The sequence below is a fragment of the Hemitrygon akajei genome, chromosome 7 (assembly GCF_048418815.1).
Source record: "Hemitrygon akajei chromosome 7, sHemAka1.3, whole genome shotgun sequence".
In the NCBI taxonomy this organism is placed as follows: domain Eukaryota; kingdom Metazoa; phylum Chordata; class Chondrichthyes; order Myliobatiformes; family Dasyatidae; genus Hemitrygon; species Hemitrygon akajei.
Window position 1 is genome coordinate 114,372,355 of NC_133130.1, and position 20,565 is coordinate 114,392,919.

The window sequence follows — 20,565 nt, forward strand, 5'->3', positions numbered from 1 at the left end:
GTTGGCAGGAACATCTCTGACTCCATCACACTGAGCACTGGATCCCCACAAGGCTGTGTGCTTAGCCCATTGCTGTTTACACTGCTAACACATGACTGTGCAGCCAGATTCAAGGGGAACCTGATCATTAAATTTGCTGATGATACCACAGTGGTGGGGCTCATCAGCAAAAATGATGAAACAATGTACAGGGAGGAGGTCAAACACCTAGAGAGCTGGTGCAGTGACAACAACTTGATGCTTAATGTCACCAAAACCAAGGAGATGATCGTCGATTTCAGACGGTCTCAGCCTGAGCACACACCCCTCAGCATCAGCGGCTCCACAGTGGAGAGAGTGGAAAACATCAAGTTCCTCGAGGTGCAGATCTCGGACAATCTCACCTGGTCCAGGAACACCACTGGGATTGTGAAACGGGCCCAGCAGAAATTGCACTTTCTGAGGAAGCTTAAACAAGCATCACTCCCCACTACCATCTTAACTACATTCTACAGAGGAGTGGTTGAGAGTGTGCTGACCTTTTGCATCACAACCTGGTACTCCAGCTGCAGTGCTGCCGACAAAAAAGCTTTGCAGAGGGTGGTTAGGGGAGCAGAGAAGGTTATTGGGGTTGCCCTACCTTCTGTCCAAGACCTCTTTCAGAGTCGATGCCTCCAGAAGACACGGTACATCATTAAAGACCCCTCACACCCTCTCCATGAACTGTTTGTTCTTCTGCCATCAGGCAAACGTTACAGGAGCATCAAAACTAAAACCACAAGGCTACTAAACAGCTTCCTCCCACAGGCAGTCAGACTGCTAAATAACTGCTCTACCTGACTCTGCTCTGGGCACTTTTAACTTGCACTGGACAGTTATAACTTGTTTTTAACTGACATGTGGCTGTTGTGTTTTTACTATTTATTGTTATGTTTATTATTTAGTGTTGCGTTTGTTATGTTATGATTGCACTGCTCCTGGGAAACGCTGTCTCATTCTGCCCTGCAGAGCTGATGTACGGTTAGAATGACAATAAAGTTTTTGAATCTTGAATCTTGACATTAGAAAGGGTCCAGAGGAGATTTGCGAGAATGATTCCAGATATGAAAGGATTAACTTATGAGGAGCACTTGACTGTGGGGCTGTATTAACTGGAGTTTAGAAGAATGAGGTGAATCTAATTGAAACCTATCAAACATTGAAAGGCCTAGATAGAGTGTATGTGGAGATGTTTCCTATAATGAGGGAGTCAAGAACCAGAGGCATATTCTCAGAATAGAGGGACGTCTCTTTAGGAGGAATTTCTTCCACCAGAGGTTCTTGAAACTGTTGAAATCATTGCCACTGATAGCTGTGGAGACCAAGTCATTGGTATATTTAATGTGGAGGTTGATAGGTTGTTGATTAGTCAGGGCATGAAAGGAGATGGGAAATGGCACAAGAATGGGTTGAGAGGGATAAAAAAAAATCAGCGATGATAGAATGGTAGAGCAGACATGATGGGACAAATGGCCTATTACTGTTCCTTTGTCTTATGATCTAATGGTTTCAATTCAGCAGTTCAGGCAACATCAATGGCAACATTTTAGGCCAAGACTCTTCACTGAACATTTACTTCCCTCCATAGAGGCTGCCTGACCTGCTGAATTTCCAGAATATCATGTCTATGGATAGGTTCATGAATAGGAACAGTTTATAGACACGTGGGCCTAATGGGGTGAGTGCAGGAAGACACCTAGGTCACATGCACAAGTTGGGTGACCATGAACATTAGGAACACTTCCTGTCTCCAGTTTCAGAATCATGCCCCGTTGTTCCCTCAATATTAAAGCCAAGTATAATAAGCTGAACACAGATTTGAGGGGGAAGGTTTAGAAAGGGCTGGAAGAAAACAAAGAGAAACTTACAAAGCACGCACCGCAGTTGAGCATGTGTTACGCAAGCACAACTTCCCCCACAACTTCCTATTAAGGAAAAAGTCAAACCAACAGGCAGCTAACATACTTTTTAAATATATAATCAGAACTTTCAGAAGTCTAAGATCTTGACATAGATCAAGTGGACTGCCAGAAACTTTTTCCCAGGGCAGAAATGGCAAATTAAAAGGCATAGCTATAAGCTTTATACTTTACAAAGTATAGAGGGAATATCAGAGATGTTATTTATTTTTTTATATAAATTATTTAAGAAACTCTTAGATAAGCATATGGATGATAGAAAATTGAAGAGCTGAGTAGGAAGGAAGGGCAAGATTGATCATTGTTTAAAGATTGGCACAACATTGTGATCAGAGGGGCTGGCCTGTGCTATCTATACTGCTTAGTCTATATTCTAAGCAGGGATTTCCTCCCTGCATTTCTTTACGTTTAGTCAGATTGCACAGAAACAGGCCCTTTGGCCAAATCAGGTCTATGCTGATCGAGGTTCCCCTCTAACTTTGCCCCACATGCACACGGTTCTCCCATATTCCTCCATCAGTAAACACCGGATGAGGTTCTGCAAAAAGTGTTCAAGGGGTTGAGTGCTAAGTTAAAGGACAGGACCTCCAGGGTTGTGATCTCAGGATTGCTACTTCTGCCACATGCTGGTCAGGCCAGGAACAGGAAGATCATACAGCTTAATACACGGCTGAGGAGTTGGTGTAGGAGGGAGGGCGTCAAATTTTTGAATCATTGGGCCCTCTTCCAGGGAAGATGGGACCTGTACAGAAGGGACAGTTTACACCTGAATTGGGGGTGGGGGCGGGAAGAAGAACTAATACCCAGTGGGATAGTTCGCTTGTACTGCACGTGGGGATGGGAACCAGAGTGCCAGGACAGATAGCGGAAAGGTTGTGGACACAGATGTTTTTAAGACCTCAGAGAAAGTCAGGAATCAAAAGGTTGAGCATGGTGCGACTAATGCCCTGAGCTGCGTATATTTCAATGCAAGGAGGATCGTAGGGAAGGCAGATGAGCTCAGGGAATGGATCAACACCTGGAATTATGATATTGAAGCTAGTAGTGAGTCTTGATTGCAGGAGGGACAGGACTGGCTTCTCAATATTCCAAAGTGGGAGGGATTAGAGGGGGAGGTGTGGCATTGCTAGTCAGGGAAAATGTCACTGCAGTGCTCAGTCAGGACAGACTGGAGAACTCGCCTAGTGAGGCGTTATGGCTGGAACTGAGGAATAAGAAAGGTATTACCATGCTAATGGGCTATATTATAGACCACCCAACAGTCCACAGGATTTAGAGCAACAAACCTGTACAGAAATCGCAGACTTGTGAGAAACACAAGGCTGTGATATTAGGTGATTTCAATGTAATGCCCTGGTTAAGATTTGTACTGCTATGCTGTGGGTAGCAGTTCTGTAAAAGCAGTGTGCTCTGCTTTTAGCACGTCTGGGTTTTCAGCTAAAGATAAAGAACTATGATGGTCAACGTAGGAATGTTGTGTCAGCCAATCAGGACGGTGGAATTGGAAGAAGGTTCTGGAGAAAGCTGGGTGGAGAGAGGTTGATGACAGATGCTGGTGGGGTTTGTGGTCCTACAGGCGGAGCTGCAGAGAGGACAGGAGGGAAGATGGCCGGGGATACTGTGGGCAGGAGCGTCCCCTTTGCACAAGGTCCTTGGTGTAGATGAATGGCTCCGAGAAGGAAGGGCCAACACTCGCGAGAGAGCGCCCGTTTGTTTGAGATGAATTTCAAGAGAGGTTCAGAATGTGGTGTGTGCTTTCACGTGGTGTCGAGAACACGAGTAAAAGGACAACTTCAACATGAGCTCCAACAATGTGCACATTTCGACTGGGTAAACTGCAATGAGCTCTTATTTTTTTCCATTATCCTTTCCCTACTAACTGTTCGAAAAAGCTGAGATCTGTAAATATACTTTCTTCATACTTTTATGCAGTGTACGGTTTGTTTTTTCTTGCCGACCGACAATTGTGTATGGACAGCGTTTACACAGCGTTCGCTTAAATCGAGGTTTCTTTAATCGGAACATCATGATGTTCCTGTTTGGTTGAGCCCAAATCAGACTGACCCTAGGCCTTCCCACTGCTGGGTCCCACGGCTGGCAACAAGTTCCCATCTGATCCCAGTGAGCGGCCTGCATTTTAACTGGGACTCCCATACTGTAAAGGGCTGGATGGGAAAGAGCTTGTCAAATGTGTTCAGGGAAGTTTCCTTATCGGTACATAGATAACCCAATGAGAAAGCGTGCAATGCTTGATTTCCTATTAGGGAATGAGACAGGGTAGGTGATAGAGGTTTGTGTCGGGGAACACTTTGCACCTACTGATCATAACGCCATTAGGTTCAAGGTAATTATGGAAAAGGATAGGTCTGGACCTCTGGCTGAGATTCTACATTGGAGAAAGGCCAAGTTTGATGACATCAGAAAGGATCTGGCAAGCTTGGATTGGGGCAGTTGTTTTCAAGTAAAGGTGTACTCGATAAGTGTAATGAAATTTTGAGTGCAAAGCTTGCAAACCTTGGTTTTCAGGAGATATTGAGGTGCTGGTTAAGAAATAAAATTGGAGGTGCACAGCAGGTTAGACAAGTAGGAACAAAATGAGGTGCTTGAGAAATGCAAGAGAGTACGGAAGGAGGAAATCAGAAGGGCTAAAAGAAGGCACAAGGTTACTCTAGCAGACACAGTGACGGAGAATACTAAGGGGCTCTACAGATATGTTAAGAGCAAAAGGATTGCAAAGGACAAAATTGGACCTCTGGAATATCAGAATGGCAATACATGCATGGAGCCAAAAGAGATGGGGGAAGATCTGAAACAGAGTTTTTGCATCTCTCTTTACTCATGAGGTGGGCAGAGTCTAGGGGAGTGAGGCAATGCAGCAGCGAGATCAGGTTACAGAGGAGGAGGAGGAGATCGATGTCTTGAGGCGAATTAGGGTGGATAAATCCACAGGGCCCTGTGGGAGGCAAGTGCAGAAATTGGTACCCTAGCAGAGATACTTAAATAATCCTTAGTGTCAGGTGAGCTACCAGAGGATTGAAAGATATCTGATATTGTTCCGCTGTTTAAGAAAGGCTCCAAAAATAAACTAGGAAATTATAGGCCAGTGAGCCAGATATCAGTAGTGGGAAGATTACTGAAAGATATTCTAAGGGACCAGATATAGTGTTTGGATAGACATGGATAATCAGCATGGCTTCATGTGCTGTAGTCACGTCGAGGAAGTTACCAGGAAAGTGATGAAGGCAAGGCGATGCACACTGTCCTCTTGGACTTTAGCAAAGCATTTGACAAGGTCAAGGTTCAGTCATTCAGCATTCAAGGTGAGGTAGTAAATTGGATTAGATGCTGGCTTTGTGGGGAGAAGCCAGAGAGTGGTAGTAGATGGTTGCCTCTCTGACTGGAGACCTGTGACTAGTGGAGTGCCACAGGGATTGGTGTTGGGTCTGTTGCTGTTCGTCATCTATATCAACAATCTGGATGATAATGCGGTTAACTGGATTATGCAAATTAGCAGATGACAGCAAGAGTGGGGTTTAGAAAGCTTGTGGCGGGATCTGGATCAGCTGGAAAAATGGTAGATGGAATTCAACGCAGACAAGTGCAAGGTGTTGCACTCTGGGAGGGCGAACCAGGGTAGGTCTCACACAGTGAGCGGCAGGGCACTGAGGAGTGTGGTAGAACAAAAGGATCTGTGAATACAGGCACACAGTTCATTGAAAGTGATGTCACAGGTAGACAGGGTTGTGAAGAAATCCTTTGCCACACTGCCTTCAGAGAATCAAAGAATGGAGTACAGGAATTGGGACGTTATGGTAAAGTTGTATAAGACACTGATGCGGCCTAATTTGGAGCATTGTGCGCTGTTCTGGTCAGCTAGCCACGGGAAATACATAAATAAGATATGTGAAAGAATAGAGAAAATTTACAAGGATGTTGCTGGGACTGGAGGACCCGAGTTATAAGAAATAATTGAATAGGTTAGAACTTTATTCCCTAGAACATAGAAGATTGAGAGGTGATTTGACAGAGGTATACAAAACGATGAGGGGAATAGCTGAGGTTGGGTGAGACTACAACTACTGTAAAGGTCATGGGTTAAGATTGAAAGGTGAAATGTTTAATGAGTACATGAGGGGAAACTTCTTCACTCAGAGGGTGATGAGAGTGTGGCACGAGCTGCCAGTGCAGGTGGAGCATGCAATTTTGATTTCAAAGTTTAGGAGGAGTTTGGATAGCTGCATGGAAGTGAGGGGTATGGAGGGCTATGCTCCCGGTGCAAGTCAATGGCACTAAGCAGATCAAGTGGCTCAGCATGGACAAGATTGGCCAAAGGGCCTGTTTCTGTGTGGTGGTGGTTTTCCTGACCACGTCCAAATGTATATCAGCCTCAGCCAGTTCCTCTGACGCACTGTATTGTGTGGAAACCATTGCCCTTCAGGCTCTTATTCAATCTTTTCCTCATCACCTTAAACCATATATGTCAAACTCAAGGCCCGCGGGCCAAATCCGGCCCGCGGTGGAATTATCTTTGGCCCGCGAGATAATATCTAATTACTATTAAAGCTGGCCCCAGTAATCGAAGCGCCTATGGCGTATGATATGGCTAATGCTGAGTTTATTCAGGTACCAGGTTTTCAGGGTTTTTAGTGTTTATTCGGCAGTCTTCTTCATAAGAAACGGAATTTGTAAAGTGAAACACTTTGTAGTTATAGCAGAGACTGAGACACATGAGAGCAGGCTGAAAAAACGGAGGCAACGAAAGCTGCGTTCGCACGCGTCCGACTGATCCGGCCCACATGAAGCTGCATTTTGCTCAATCCGGCCCGTGACCTAAAATGAGTTTGACACCCCTGCCTTAAACCAATGCAGGAAGAAGCATTTTCCTTGTCACCTTAAATCTATGCAGCAAGAAGTCCTTCAGAAACGCGCAGTGAGTCAAAGATTTGAAAACATTAGTGTTAGCACTCTGACACTGCTTTACCTTGCTCATCCTCAACATTATGTATGAACAGTATGCGAGGTGGGCTTTTCACCGTATCTTGGTAAACGTGACAATAGCAAACCAATTCCTACACCAGATCAGTGCCCAGTGGACTGACAACTTTCATTCTTCAATAACCATAAGGTGAAAATGCCATCAAATACACATTTAACTGCTCCGCGAGTGTTGAGAAACCAAGCCGTTAGAACATAAGTAAAACAATACAGCAAAGTACAGGCCCTTTGGCCCACATGTTGTGCCCAACGTTTAAACTACATTAAGATCAATCTAACCCACAATCAATCCCACATAGCCCTCCATTTTCCTATCATCCACGTGCCTATCTAAGAGTTGCTCAAATGCCCCTAATGTATCTGCCTCCACCACTACCCCGCCTCTGTGTTCCAAACCCTCATCACTCTGAAAACTCAGCCTCTGACATCCCCGCTATCATCTTCTCCAGTCACAAAGTCATGCCCTCTCAGATAACCCATTGTAGCCCTGGGATATAGTCTCTGGCTGTCCATTTGATCTATGCCTCATATCATCTGGTACATCTCTATCAACTGTGAGACACTGTGCCTCAGTGTCCTTGAATCGTCCCTGCACTTCTCCCTCTTCTCAAAGAGCCTTGAACTTGTTTTCTTGCTGCAATGCTAATGTATTCTTGCTAGGACTACAGGATGTCTCTCTCTAGGTTATATCGTCATTAACACGTCTTCCTGACTCACATACCAATAGGCTAGCTGGAACAGACAGATACTTTCTACCAGCAGGGAGGCGGCACAGGAGCCTGAAGACACACTCAACAACTGAGTAATAGTTTCTACCTCTCAGCCACCAGATTTCTGAATGGTCCATGAATACTACCTCACTATTTCTTTTGCACTAATTACTCCTAGTTTTTTTTTAAGTGTCTTGAACTGTACGGCTGCCACAAATCGACAAATCTCATGGCATACACCCAGTGACCACTTTATTAAGTACCTCCTGTACCTCTAAAACATTTCTAATGATTTGGCTTCCGTCACTTCCCTGACGATGCATTCCAGTTGGTTCAGGAGGCACGTCCTGTACTGAATAAAGTGGCCACTGAGATCATGTTCATGGTCTCCTGCTTCTGCAGCCCATCCACTCACTCCAAGGCTTGGCGTGCTGTGCATTCAGAGATGCTCTTCTGCACACCACTGTTGTAACACAAAGTCAATTTGAGTTTCTGTCCCCTTCCCGTCAGCTGGAACCAGCCTGCCCATTCTCCTCTGACCTCTCTCATTAACAGGCATTTTTGCCCACAGAACTGCCCCTCTCTGAATTTTTTTTTGTGTTTTCCCTCACCATTCTCTGTAAACTCTAGAGATTGAGGTGTGTGAAAATCCCAGGAGATCAAGTTTCTGAGATGCGCACACCATCTTGTCATACGCACCAAAAATCATTCCAGTCACGTACATCACATTTCTTCCCCAGTCTGATGGTCTGTCTGAACAACAACTGAACCTCTTGACTATGTCCACATTGAGTTGCTGCCGTGAGAATGGCCGATTAGATATTTGCATTAATGAGGTGTGCAAATATACCAAAAGTGGCCACTGTGTGGATGTCAGGCTACATCCACACTAGACCGGATAATTTTGAAAACGCTGGTTTCGTGTAAAAACGATAGGCGTCCACACTACACGTTTTTAAAAATATCTCTATCCACACTGAAACGGAGATTTCATTGAATATCCTCCTACTGCGCATGTGCAGGACACATCTACCGAAAACAAGCGACATGTTTGGTGTCCAATCTCGCCGTGAAAGACGGTGCATGTTTGTTCAGTTACAGACCAGAAAAACTTAAACAACGGGCAGCTGTTGGCTCTTGTGCAGGAAGATTTAAAAGTAAAAAAAAACAAATACTGAAGCGTATGGAGGCAACCAACAGGGAGTTCACGGACAGTATGACCCGGCTGATGACGAACATTAAAAACTGACTAACTCTGTTCCATTAATAAAGCACCTTGTTAAATGTATAAGACATGTCTGCATCAGTATTATCTTGTATTTCTATACAATGTTACATTAGACTGTTACACATCTATTGTCAGAGAAGTACTTGCATAAATAGGTAAACCACCTTCATACGAGCAAGGACAGAAAACAGGGCAAAGTGAGTATACTTATTTATTCAGTAAGTTATGGGTCAAAGTTATTGGTGAGTACATTTCTAATTCTTCTGGCTTCAGTCTCGTTGCCGTCTGCTCTGAAATTGTTAGGGTGCATTCAAGAAAACAATGAAATAGCACGCTGCCATCTGATAGCGTTTTCAAAAGTCTCCGGTTACACCATCCACACTGATCTACCCGAGCAGCGTTTTCAAAAATACCCACTCTGGAAAGTGTTTCTGAAAAGCTCTGGTTTCGGGGGACGAAAATGCCATTTTAGTGTGGACGGAGGGCAAAAACGAAGAGAAAAAGCTTTGGTTACGGATTTATCCGGCGTAGTGTGGACGTAGCCTTAGTGATAATAAACTTGATTCAGATATGCACTCAGGGGTGAACGCTTCAAAGTTGGAGGGGACATCTTTGAAAGGTGAGCGTGGGAAAGTTTAAAGGAAATAGAAAAGGCAAGCTGTTTTTAAAAATAGACAGAGTGGCAAGTGCTAGAATCCACCATTAGGGAAAGTGACAGAAGCAGGAACAATATAAATGTTTTAGAGACGACAAGTGGAGAGACACTGACTCTGCGCTGTTCACTTCTTCCACTGTGTCCAGTGACATTTTTTGACCTCAAATCATTAACAGAAGCTGGCCCTTCCGCCCATCTTGTTCATGGCCATTGCTGACCTGTGCGAGGAGAGAAGGCAGCTAAGGCATGAATAGAGGAATGGCTAACAGGCAGGAGGCAGCAAGTGGGAATAAAAAGAGCCTTTTCTGTTTGGCTGCCAGTGACTAGTAGTGTTCCTCAGGGGTCAGTATTGGGATTGCTACTTTTCACAGTGTTTGCCAGTGATTAGAGAATGGAATTGATGGCTTTGTGGCAAAGTTTCTAGATGATACAAAGATAGGCAGAGGGGTCGATAGTGCTGAGGAAACAATGCGATTGCAGCAGGACTTGGACAAATTGGAAGAATGGGCAAAAAAAGGCAAGATAGAATACAGTGTCGGTAAATGTATAATGCATTTTGGTTAAAGGAACAATAGTGCAGACTATTATCTAAATGGGGAGAAGGTTCAAACATCAGAGGTGCAGAGGGGCTTAGGAATCCTCGTGCAAGACTCCCAGAGGTTAATTTACAAGTTGAGTCTGTGATAAAGGCGGCAAATAATGGCATTTATTTCAAGGGGAATAGAATATAAAAGCAAGGAGATAATGCTGAGGCTAGTTAGGCCACACTGGAGTGTTGTCAGCAGTTTCAAGCCCCATATCTCAGAAAGGATGTGTTGGCATTGGAGAGAGTCTAGAGGATGATTCCAGCAATAAAGGGGTTAGCGTATGAAGAGCATTTGGCAGCTTTGGGCCTGTGCTCACTGGAATTTAGAAGAATGCGGGGGGTGGGGGGGGAATCTCATTGAAACTGATCAAATGTTGAATAGTCTCGATAGGGTGGATGTGGAGAGGATGTTCCCTATGGTGGGGGTATCCAGAAATAGAGGCACAGCCTCAAAATTGAAGGGCGATCTTCTAGAACAGAGGCAAGGAGAAATTTTTTTTAGACAGAGAGTAGTGGTTGACAGAGATTGTCCGGGGTAACTCACAAGTGTCACCACAATATAGCGTGCTCACAGCTCACTAATCCTAACCGTGTGTGTTCGGAATGTGGAAGGAACATGAAGCACCCAGAGGAAACCCACACTGAACATACAAACTTCTTCCCGACACTGAACTTCGATGTGACAGCTGGCGCTATAAAGCGTTACGCTACTCTCTATGTTACTGTGCTGCCCGCTTACGCGAAGGACAGTTTCTACCCCGCTGTTATAGAACCATCTCCTAGTACGATCCGATGGGACACTTGACCCCAATCTGTCTCAGCATGGTTTTGCACGCCTCATTGTCTTCCGGCACTTTCTCTGTAACCTGTGGAATGGTCTGCCACAGACTACAGTGGAGGCCTAGTCCATGGGTTTATTTAAAGAGAAAGTTGATAGTTTCCTAATTGGTCAGGGCATCAAAGAATATGGCAAGAAGGCAGGGGAATGGGATTGAGTGGAGTCCAGGATCAGCCATGGCAGAATGGCAGAGAAGACTCGATGGGCTGAATGGCTTAATTCTGCTCCTATGTCTTATGGTGGTCCTGGGTGAGGAGAGCAGGGGGCTAAGGTGTACCTGTGTGATTAAATCATTGCACCTACCCCCACTGGACCCATTTACCCACAACTAGTCCATTGACCTGGCAAGTCAAGTGCATGCCTGGACACTGAGAACACACAACAGGAACAGACCCTTCAGCCCACAATGTCCGTACTGAACATGATGCCAAACGAGCCACATCCTTCCATTCCCCTGCACCTACCCCAATATCTCTTAGGTACCCATCACTCAGTAGGGAAAAAAACCTGGCTATACACATCTCCATTAAGTATTGTGAGTGTACCTGCCTCCACCACCTCCTTAGGCAGCACACTAATCAGTGCGTTTTCCTTCATGTTTCAACCACCTCAGTAAAACAAACTTATTTTTTCAAACATGTAGATTAAAAATTAGCTTTGTCAGATGTACATCAAAACATAGAGCAAAATGCATTATTTTGCATCAAATCAGCAAGGATTGTCCAGGGTAACTCACAAGTGTCACCACAATATAGCGTGCTCACAGCTCACTAACCCTAACCGTGTGTGTTCGGAATGTGGAAGGAACATGAAGCACCCAGAGGAAACCCACACTGAACATACAAACTTCTTCCCGACACTGAACTTCGATGTGACAGCTGGCGCTATAAAGCGTTACGCTACTCTCTATGTTACTGTGCTGCCCGCTTACGCAAAGGACAGTTTCTACCCCGCTGTTATAGAACCATCTCCTAGTACGATCCGATGGGACACTTGACCCCAATCTGTCTCAGCATGGTTTTGCACGCCTCATTGTCTTCCGGCACTTTCTCTGTAACGCTATACTGCATTCTGTTACTGATTTCCTCTGTCCTACCTCAAGGATTTGGAAGTTGGAATGGGTTTGCTATTTTCACATATACTGAGGTGTCAAAACAATCTATGTTTTGTCTACTGTCCAAACAGAAAGTTCTTCCAGCCTACCTCCGGACTGAGACAATAATAAACCAATTCCTCGAAGTAGTACAAAAGTACGAAGTAACAGAATGGAGAATAAAGTGTTACAGTTACAGGAGAAACTCAGATCAGGTAGAGACGTGTGTGCGAGATGACTAGGTATCATTCTCGGCGTGACCCCTCACTCTGTCCATGAAACAAGAATGCGCTATGGCAACACAGCATGGTTCAGTTTATGGCAACTAAACGCAACGAATTGAACATATTAGAAACAGCCTCTTCCTCTCCGCCATCAGATTTCTAAATGGTCCATGAACCCATGTACACCACCTACCTCACGACTCTGCCTTTTTTTGGGGGGGGGGGGGCATGCGTGTGTCTGTGTGTGTAAAAACCCATGAACACTACCTCACAATTTTTTTTAAAAATTTCTATTTAGCAACTACTTATTAATGCATATTGTTACTCATTGTAATTGTTTTTCTATTATGTACTGCAATGCTCTGCTGCCAAAGACAACAAATTTGACAACATCTGCCAGTGATATTAAACCCGGTACTGATGTCAGTGATAATGAACAGCACAGGGCCTTTAGGCCTACTATGTTGTGCTGACTGTTGAACCTATTCCAAGATAAATCTATCCCTTCATTTTTCGATCATCCACATACCTATCTAGGAATTTCCTAAGAGTTGCTGCAGTATGTGCCTTCAGCAGCAACCCTGGCATGGCGTTCCCTGCAACCAGCACTGTGTAAAAAAAACCAAGAGGTTTTTGGAGCTGCAACATTACCTCGATTAAATTGGTTGATAATAATAAACCAATTTAGTTCCCACGGTTACTAATCTTTGCCATTAATAGAAACGTTGAGCAGTTTATCCAAGACTGATACCTTCCCAGGACCTGTGACCGTGATAAACCAAAGTTCAAAGTAAATTTATTATTGGAGTAAATACACGTCACCATAAACAACCCTGGGGTTCATTTTCCTGCAGGCGTACTCAATAAATCCATAATGGAATGAATGAAAGACAGCACCAACCTGGGCGTTCAACCAGTGTGCAAAAGAACAAACTACAGCAAATATAAAGAGAAAGAAATGATAATAAATATCAAGAACATGATATGAAGAGTCCTTAAAAGTGAGTCCATAGGTTGTGATAGGGTGAGTGAAGTTATCCCTTTGGTACAAGAGCCTGATGGCTGAGGGGTAATAGCTGTTCCTGAACCTGGTGGAAGGCTCCTGTACCTGCTTCCTGATGGCAGCAGTGAGAAGAGAGCTTGTTCTGAGTGGCGGGGGTCCCTGATGATGGATGCTGCTTTGCCTGCGACTACACTTCATGTAGATGTGTTCAATACTGAGGAGGGCTTTACCTGTGTCACTCCTCTAGCAGGCACTTGCTGCTCACAGTCCCTGCCATACAATGGATGGCATGATGGCTAGCGGTTAGTGTAATGCTACACAGTGCCAGCAATCGCTCACACCCCCGTAATTCCTCCAGGGGCTCCGGTTTCCCCCTACATTCCAAAGACCCCTCTAGTTAAGGTCAGTAAATTGTGAGTACGCTATGGTGACGTTTGCGGGCTGCCCCAGTATACCGTCAGGCAGCGTTGGTCGTTGATGCAAAAGAGACATTCCACTGTAGGTTTCGGCGTACGTGCGGCAAACAGAGCTAATCTTAGATCTGATCTTCACAGACCTGCCTGTGTCAGCCCCTCCCTCCCTCCCTCGCCGCTTTGCACTGACCAGGACCTACCTTGGAGGTGACAGGGAACGTCATACTCAATCTCGTCATGCCGGGAGGGGCTGAGGAAGAGGGTGCCATCGACCAGCGGGAAGAGTTCAAAGACGGGCAGTGCGCGATGGCAGAGGGCACAGTGGACGATGTTGCGCTGGCTGGCGCTCAGCGCTGCCAGGATGAACCGACGCAGGTCCTCGCCCTGGCCGGCTTGGGCGTCGTCCTCCATACGCACATGATAGGTGTTCATCTTGTGCTTGGGCACATGGGCCAGCAGCTCTGAGAGGTCCAGCCGCCGTAAGAACTGGACGGCAGGCTCCAGCCGGCCGCCTCCCGCCCCTCCTGCGACCGCCGTGCCCCCGCCCGCTGGGCCCAGCTCAACCTGGGCCAGCCGAGGGCCCCCGGGCAGCAGCTTGCGACAAGCCTCGGCCTGCAGCGCTGTCTTGAGGAAGTCTCCCAGGTGCCGGGGGCCGCGGGGGGTGGGGGCCTGGGCCTGTGTGGCCTGGGGTGGCGAGCTGCCTGCCGGGGCCTTGTCCTGGGTGAGGACCTGGCGGTCCGCGGAGAGCCGGCGCTGCTGGCCCGGCCCGCTCCCCTCGTGGGGCGGCCTGGCGGGGCGGTGGAGCTTGCACTTCTTCCCGTCCTCAGCCACCGCCAGAGCCCCTTCCCCTGCCTTGGGGACCGCCGGCTTCTTCTTCCTGTCGTCAGCCCGCCGGCGCGACTGGAACCAGTCAACGTCCTTCCTCAAGTGGCCCTGGCCGCAACGGCAGGAACAGAAGCGAAAGGCCAGGTCGTAGCCCTTCTTGTTCCACATGTTCTGGCGGCACTGCTTTTCGTTCCAGCTGCGGGCACGGCCGATGCAGTTGAACTGCACCAGGATGCTGCTCTCCCACTCGTAGAAGCACTGGAAGTGCATCCAGTTGCCGAAGGGGCACTGCTCGTTGTTGCAGACCACCCGCTGGTGATCGTCCTTGTCCAGCTCCACGGCCCGGCCCAGCCCGCACACCAGCGGCGTTGCACAGGGCGCCTCTGTGGGACGCAAGAAGAGAGAGCCTGTTAACAGAGGGACACCAATGCAGCACGCACAAAATCACCCACATCTATATATACACACACACACCACCACCACATCTGCACACGCAGGCTGCCACTCCCTCTCTGGGCCCTCAAGTTTCACCCTGGGAAAAGATTCATACCGCCCATTCATACCCCTCATGATCTGCAAAGCCAACCCCTAATTCCCCAGAGAATTAAGATCCATGGACACTCAAAAGGAGAAGGGAGGCATCTCCTTTTCAACTCAGTGTTGTCAGACTCCTCCTACCCTATCTCACCTGTGAGAGAACCTGGCAGGCACAGTGCTTGCACCATGATCTCCACAACCAGAGGCATCAGCCAACACAACATAGAGCAGCATAGCACAGGCCTCGGCCTGCAGCGCCATCTTGACATCTGCAATCAGATGTCTAACTAAACTAATCCCTTCTGCACTCACAATGCCCATATCCAAAGTTCACATTTCAAAGTAAATTTACCAAACCGTGTATACGTCACCATATACTACCTTCAAATTCATTTTCTTGTAGGCATTCACATTAAAACAAAGAAACACAACAGGATCAATGGAGAACTACACACATGCATCTTGAATACCTCTATCATGTTTGCCTCCAGCACCTATCAGGTACCGACCACCTTTAGTACAAATACCTCCTTTGAAATCATCTCCTTCCACCTTAAATGCATGCCCTCTTATATTAGAAATTTCATCCCTAGGAAAAGGATATTGTCTGTCTAACCTCTGCCTCTCATCTTATAAATCTCCATCGGATCTCCCCTCAGCCTCTGGCGCCCCAGAGAAAACAATTCAAGTTTGTCCAATCTCTCATCATAGCCGCTACTCTCCTGCACCCTCCCCAAGTCTCCACATCCTTCCTGTAATGATTCGATCAGAACCAGATTTGGAATTGGTTTATTATTGTCACATGTACTGAGATACAATGAAAAGCTCATACTGATCAACGACACACAATTCTCCTTGTGCATCCAAACCAAAGTTTTTAAATACCCACAATAAACTCATCTCAAAACTCCTAGATTTAGGACTCAACAACTCCCTTTGCAACAGGATTCTTGACTTCTTGATCAACAGAGCATAATCAGTAAGGGGAGGTGGCAGCACTTCCACCACAATTAACTTCAACACCAATGCCCCACAAGACTGCACCCTCAGCCCCCGTGAGACCAGATTCTGCTCTAATTCCATACACGTTTGCATACTATAGTGGGCTTGATCTTAAAGTCTGAATACCGGTAGGAAATGGGAATATGCATTTACCCTATCTATACCCCTCAGAATTTTGCATACCTCTATCAAATCCCCTCTCAATCTTCTACATTGCAAGGAATAAAGTCCTAACCTATTCAATCTCTCCATACAACTCAGGTCCTCCTAACCTGGCAACATCCTTGCAAATTTTCAGTACTCTTCAAACCTGATTTACATCTTTCCTGCAGGTAGGTGAATTCAACCCTACAATTTTGAAGAGGGGATCTCAGTGAACTCCTGCAATAGGATTCTAGAATGAGGAATGGACAGAGGGATAGGTTTATTCGTACCATGTGAAACAGACCTTTCTGGCCCTACAAGCCCAGCAACCCACCTATTTAACCCTAGCCTAATTACAGTACAATTTACTATGACTAATTAACCTACCAACCAGTAAGTCGTTGAAATGTGGGAGGAAACCTCCATGTCACGGGAAAAATGTGCAAACTTCTTAAAGAGGGCTCCGAAAGTGAACTCCAGCGCTCTGAGCTGTAACAGCATAGCGGTTAGCCCCAGACCTCAGATTCAGGATCAATATAACGAGGTAGCATTTGTGGGTTCGAGGCTTCAAGGAGGCAATGCCCATCTTTAAGGGCCCTCACCAGCCGGGACTTGCCCTCTTCTTGTTACTAACATCAAGGAGTTGGTACAGGGGCCTGAAGACCCACGCTCAATGAGCTTCTCCCCCTCCGCCAGCAGACTGCTCAACGGCCTGCGAATACTTCCGCTCTTTATTTTTGTATCTTGCACTGTACTATTGGCAAAACAACCTATGTCAATGGTATTAAGGCTAATGCTGACTGTTCAGAAATCTGATGGTGGAGGGGAAGAAGCTGTTACTCACTATGTTGAGTGTGTGTCTTCAGGCTCTTGTACCTCCTCCTGAAGGCAGGAAGGTCGATTAAGACTGACAAAATGAAGTTTCATCAGTCAAGGGATGGTGATTTTTAAAAAAATCTCGTCTCTACGGGATTGTTCTGCTGTGCAACGCCGACAAAGATGCTCCATCTGAGCTGGTTCCATTTGCCAACTCGTGGCCCGTAATCTGCTAAACCCTTTCGGTCCATGTACCTGTCAAAGTGCCTTTTACAAGTTATTAACGTACCCGCCTTGACCATTTCCTCTGGCAGCTCATAGCACAGAGATGCCATCTTTCATGTAAAAAGCTACACCTCGGGAACATCTTTCCCATCTCACCTTATACCCCTGCCCTCCAGTTTTTGATTCCCCAACCATGGGGAAAGACTGCGTGCATTCACTTCACCAGTGGTCTTGTACACTGTCTCCTACACTCTAAGGAATGACGTTCTAGCCTGTCCAACCTCTCTCTAGAATACAGAACCTCAAATCCTGGCACATCCTCTGAATAAGGATCAGGTTTAATATATCACCAGTATTAGGTGGCGGGGTGGAGACACATCTCTACCAAAGGTGGTGTAAGGTACTCCTTCCCTCGGATAGTCTGCAGGACACAGTGCAACACCTACTTAGCCCCCCTCCCCACCTGATCAGGGTCTCGTGAAGCCATGGGGAGCAGGTGGTGGATGGTCGTATGAGCAGCTGGTGCATATCAGGAGTCCTGGTTATACGACCACTGACGCCAGGCAGAGAATCTCTGAACAGTATCGATAATGGCTGTCCAGAAGGCGGCAACGGCAAACCACTTCTGTAGAGAAGTCTGCCAAGAACAACCGTGCTCATGGAGGGACCCTGATCGCCCACTGTCGTAACGAACAAATGATCGCTGGCACACGTCCTGAAATGTGCTGTAGTGCTGCAGTGACACATCGCAAAATATAAACAAATTTAAACTATAAATTACAAGACAGCAGTGCAAAAAGAGAGCGGAAAACAAAACGGTGAGTTCACGTCCAAGAGTTCCCCGTCCATTCAGAAATCTGATGGAGGATCTCCTGTACCTCCTCCTTGGTGGTAGCAATGAGGGCCTGTCTTGGGTGATGGGGTCCTTAATGACCGATGCTGCCTTTTTGAGGCAACCTCTTTCAAAAGTGTCCTTGATACTGGGGAGGTAAGTGCCCCCACGATGGACCTGGCTGAATTTACAACTGTCCCAGCCCTGTGCAGTGGGCCCGGGTTAGAATGCTCCCGGCGGTGCCCCTGTGGAAATCTCCAAGCCTTTGCTGTCATGCCCGGTCTCCTCAGGAAATACAGCCACTGCCCAGCCTTCCTTGTAAACCTCCTGCACAATTCCCGGCTTAATGACATCCTCCCTGCAGCAGAGCACCCTGGCCTGAACACAGCACTCCCGTGCAGCCTCACCAGCGCCCTGTCAAACTGCACCCTGACCTCCCAACTTTGATGTGATTTATGAAGGCCAGAGTGTGGAGCCTTCTTCACCGTCCTGCCCGCCACTCCAGTCAGGGAAGCATGTACCGGTAACATCAAGGTCCCTGTGTTTTGCAAAAGCGCCCGAGGCCCTGCAGACACTACCTCACTGTTCTCACTCAGAATCAAGTTCATTATCACTGACTGGTGGTGTGAAAATTGCTGTTTTGTGGCAGTACAATGCAATGCATAAAATAATGAGAAGTCATGCCCTGTGTGGTGAGGGTCCTTCGCGACATTGAAAATTATCTCATTTTCATACGGTTCGCACTGTACTACTGCTAGGAAAATGATCCTGACAACCACCATGATAGCCGATACAACGATTTTAGCCTCCTGGGACACAGGAAAGAGAACAACACTGACCCATCCGGGGTCCCCCACCCTTGGCGCAACACCAAACCTCGGATCAGCCAGGACCCTGTCGGTCGTTTCCGGGCCGAACAGTGGTGACACCGATCCCCCATCGAACAGGAAGCAATCAAAGAGCCTTAAGGTGCAAGTCCACACAGAATGCTGGAGGAACTCAGCAGGCCAGGCAACATCTATGGGGAAAAAAAGTACAGTCGACGTTTCGGGCAGAGCCCCTTCGGCAGGACTGGAGAGGGAAAAAAAGAGATGCATGTTGATTGACTGTCCCCCTCAAAAAGGGGGGTGCAGAGCTCTAAGCTGTTCAACTTGTGATCATCAGCTGTTGGATCCCCAAAACAGGCGGAACAGAAACCGAATGACAATATTTACAGCAGGTTTTAAATTGCAGGATCCGCCCGCACGTCCCCCCACCCCCGTCGGAAAGAAAACACAGGAGGAAACTTTAAACTCCCCGTCCGCTTCACAAATGCGCGGAGCCGGGCGCTGCAAATGGGAACTCGCAGCGTCCTTCACGGGGTGCGGTGTGGTGGGGTGGGGTGGGGAGGGAGCTTCAGCTCACCGTGATCGTTGCCTGACTCCGGCTGGCCGGCCGTGGCTCCGCTGGCCCCCGGCGCTGCTGTTCCGGCTCCTGCGTTGCATGCAGCCGCCCCGGCCGCCGCCTCCTGCTCGTCGCCGCTGCTGTTGGTGCGCTTGTTTTTCCTGCCCTTGACGCTCTTCTGGTTCGGCATGGTAGCAGGGGGCTGCTGGGGCTGGTCGCTCGACTCATCCGTGGTCGCCCTCTTTTTTTTTAACCCCCACCCCTCCCTCCCCCCACAGACCCCACCCCCTGCCCTTGCCTCGGCTCCTCGACAACCCCCTTGTTTGTCACTTCCCCCCTCCCTCCCTATTTATATAACATGCGTCGCTGTGCCTGTCTCGGTGCAAGCGGGTGCAGCGCCGACGCTGTGTGCAGGGGAGGGCGTGCCCCGTCTCGCGGAGGTTGTGGGGTGGGGGGGGGGGAGACACTCCAGGGTCAACGTTCCAAATACAGCGCGCGGGGGGGGAGACACTCCAGGGTCAACGTTCCAAATACAGCGCGCGGGGTGGGGGGGGGGAGGCACTCCGGGTACAACGTTCCAAATACAGCTAGGGAGGGAACGGACGATCTCGGTAGTTCCGCTCCAACGGGCGTCACGCAATCGCGCGCCCGGCTCGTGTACGCGCTTCGTGGGTGGGGGAGGGGGGGGTTATTTCCGACGGTTGTGAGTGCACGTGCGCGTAATCCTAGAATGGGAACGCGCCACCGCATATACACACACCTTCCCCTGCTCGGTCGGCGTTCCCGACCCTGTGCGCGCTCCCGACGCTGAAATCCCGATTCCGTGCTTCTGCGCACGCGCGCTCCGGCATCACTGCTGCAGGACGGTGCCGGTAGCGCGCCGAGGGCTCGCTTTTAAAAGTACAAGCCCGCCACTGCGCTCTGTCCACCCACTGGGAGAGTTCATCCCTCCGATTAGGTGTTTGTGTGTGTGTGTGTGTGTGCGCGCGAACCGAGCTCGGGATCGCGCTCTAGAAAAGTGGAGGGTGATCTACATTAGATACCACAACTCGCGCGCCGCGCTACCGGCGCTTCCCGTGGGCGCCAGTTTACGCCATGTCCGCACAGACGACGCTCCAT

The 20,565-nt window shown here is 47.8% G+C and overlaps 1 protein-coding gene across 2 annotated transcripts in view; it reads right to left on the reverse strand.

Moving 5' to 3' along the window:
• Positions 1-19,694, reverse strand: part of heca (hdc homolog, cell cycle regulator) — a 39,734-nt gene extending 20,040 nt beyond the window's left edge. For both annotated transcript variants that reach the window (XM_073051785.1, XM_073051784.1), the window contains exons 1-2: positions 19,468-19,694; positions 13,883-14,890 (exon numbers count right to left, since the gene is read on the reverse strand). In XM_073051785.1, coding sequence (XP_072907886.1) covers positions 13,883-14,890; positions 19,468-19,636 — 1,177 coding nt within the window. In that variant the 5' untranslated portion in view covers positions 19,637-19,694. The remainder of the gene's footprint in view (positions 1-13,882; positions 14,891-19,467) is intronic.
• Between the last annotated feature and the right edge of the window lie 871 nt (positions 19,695-20,565).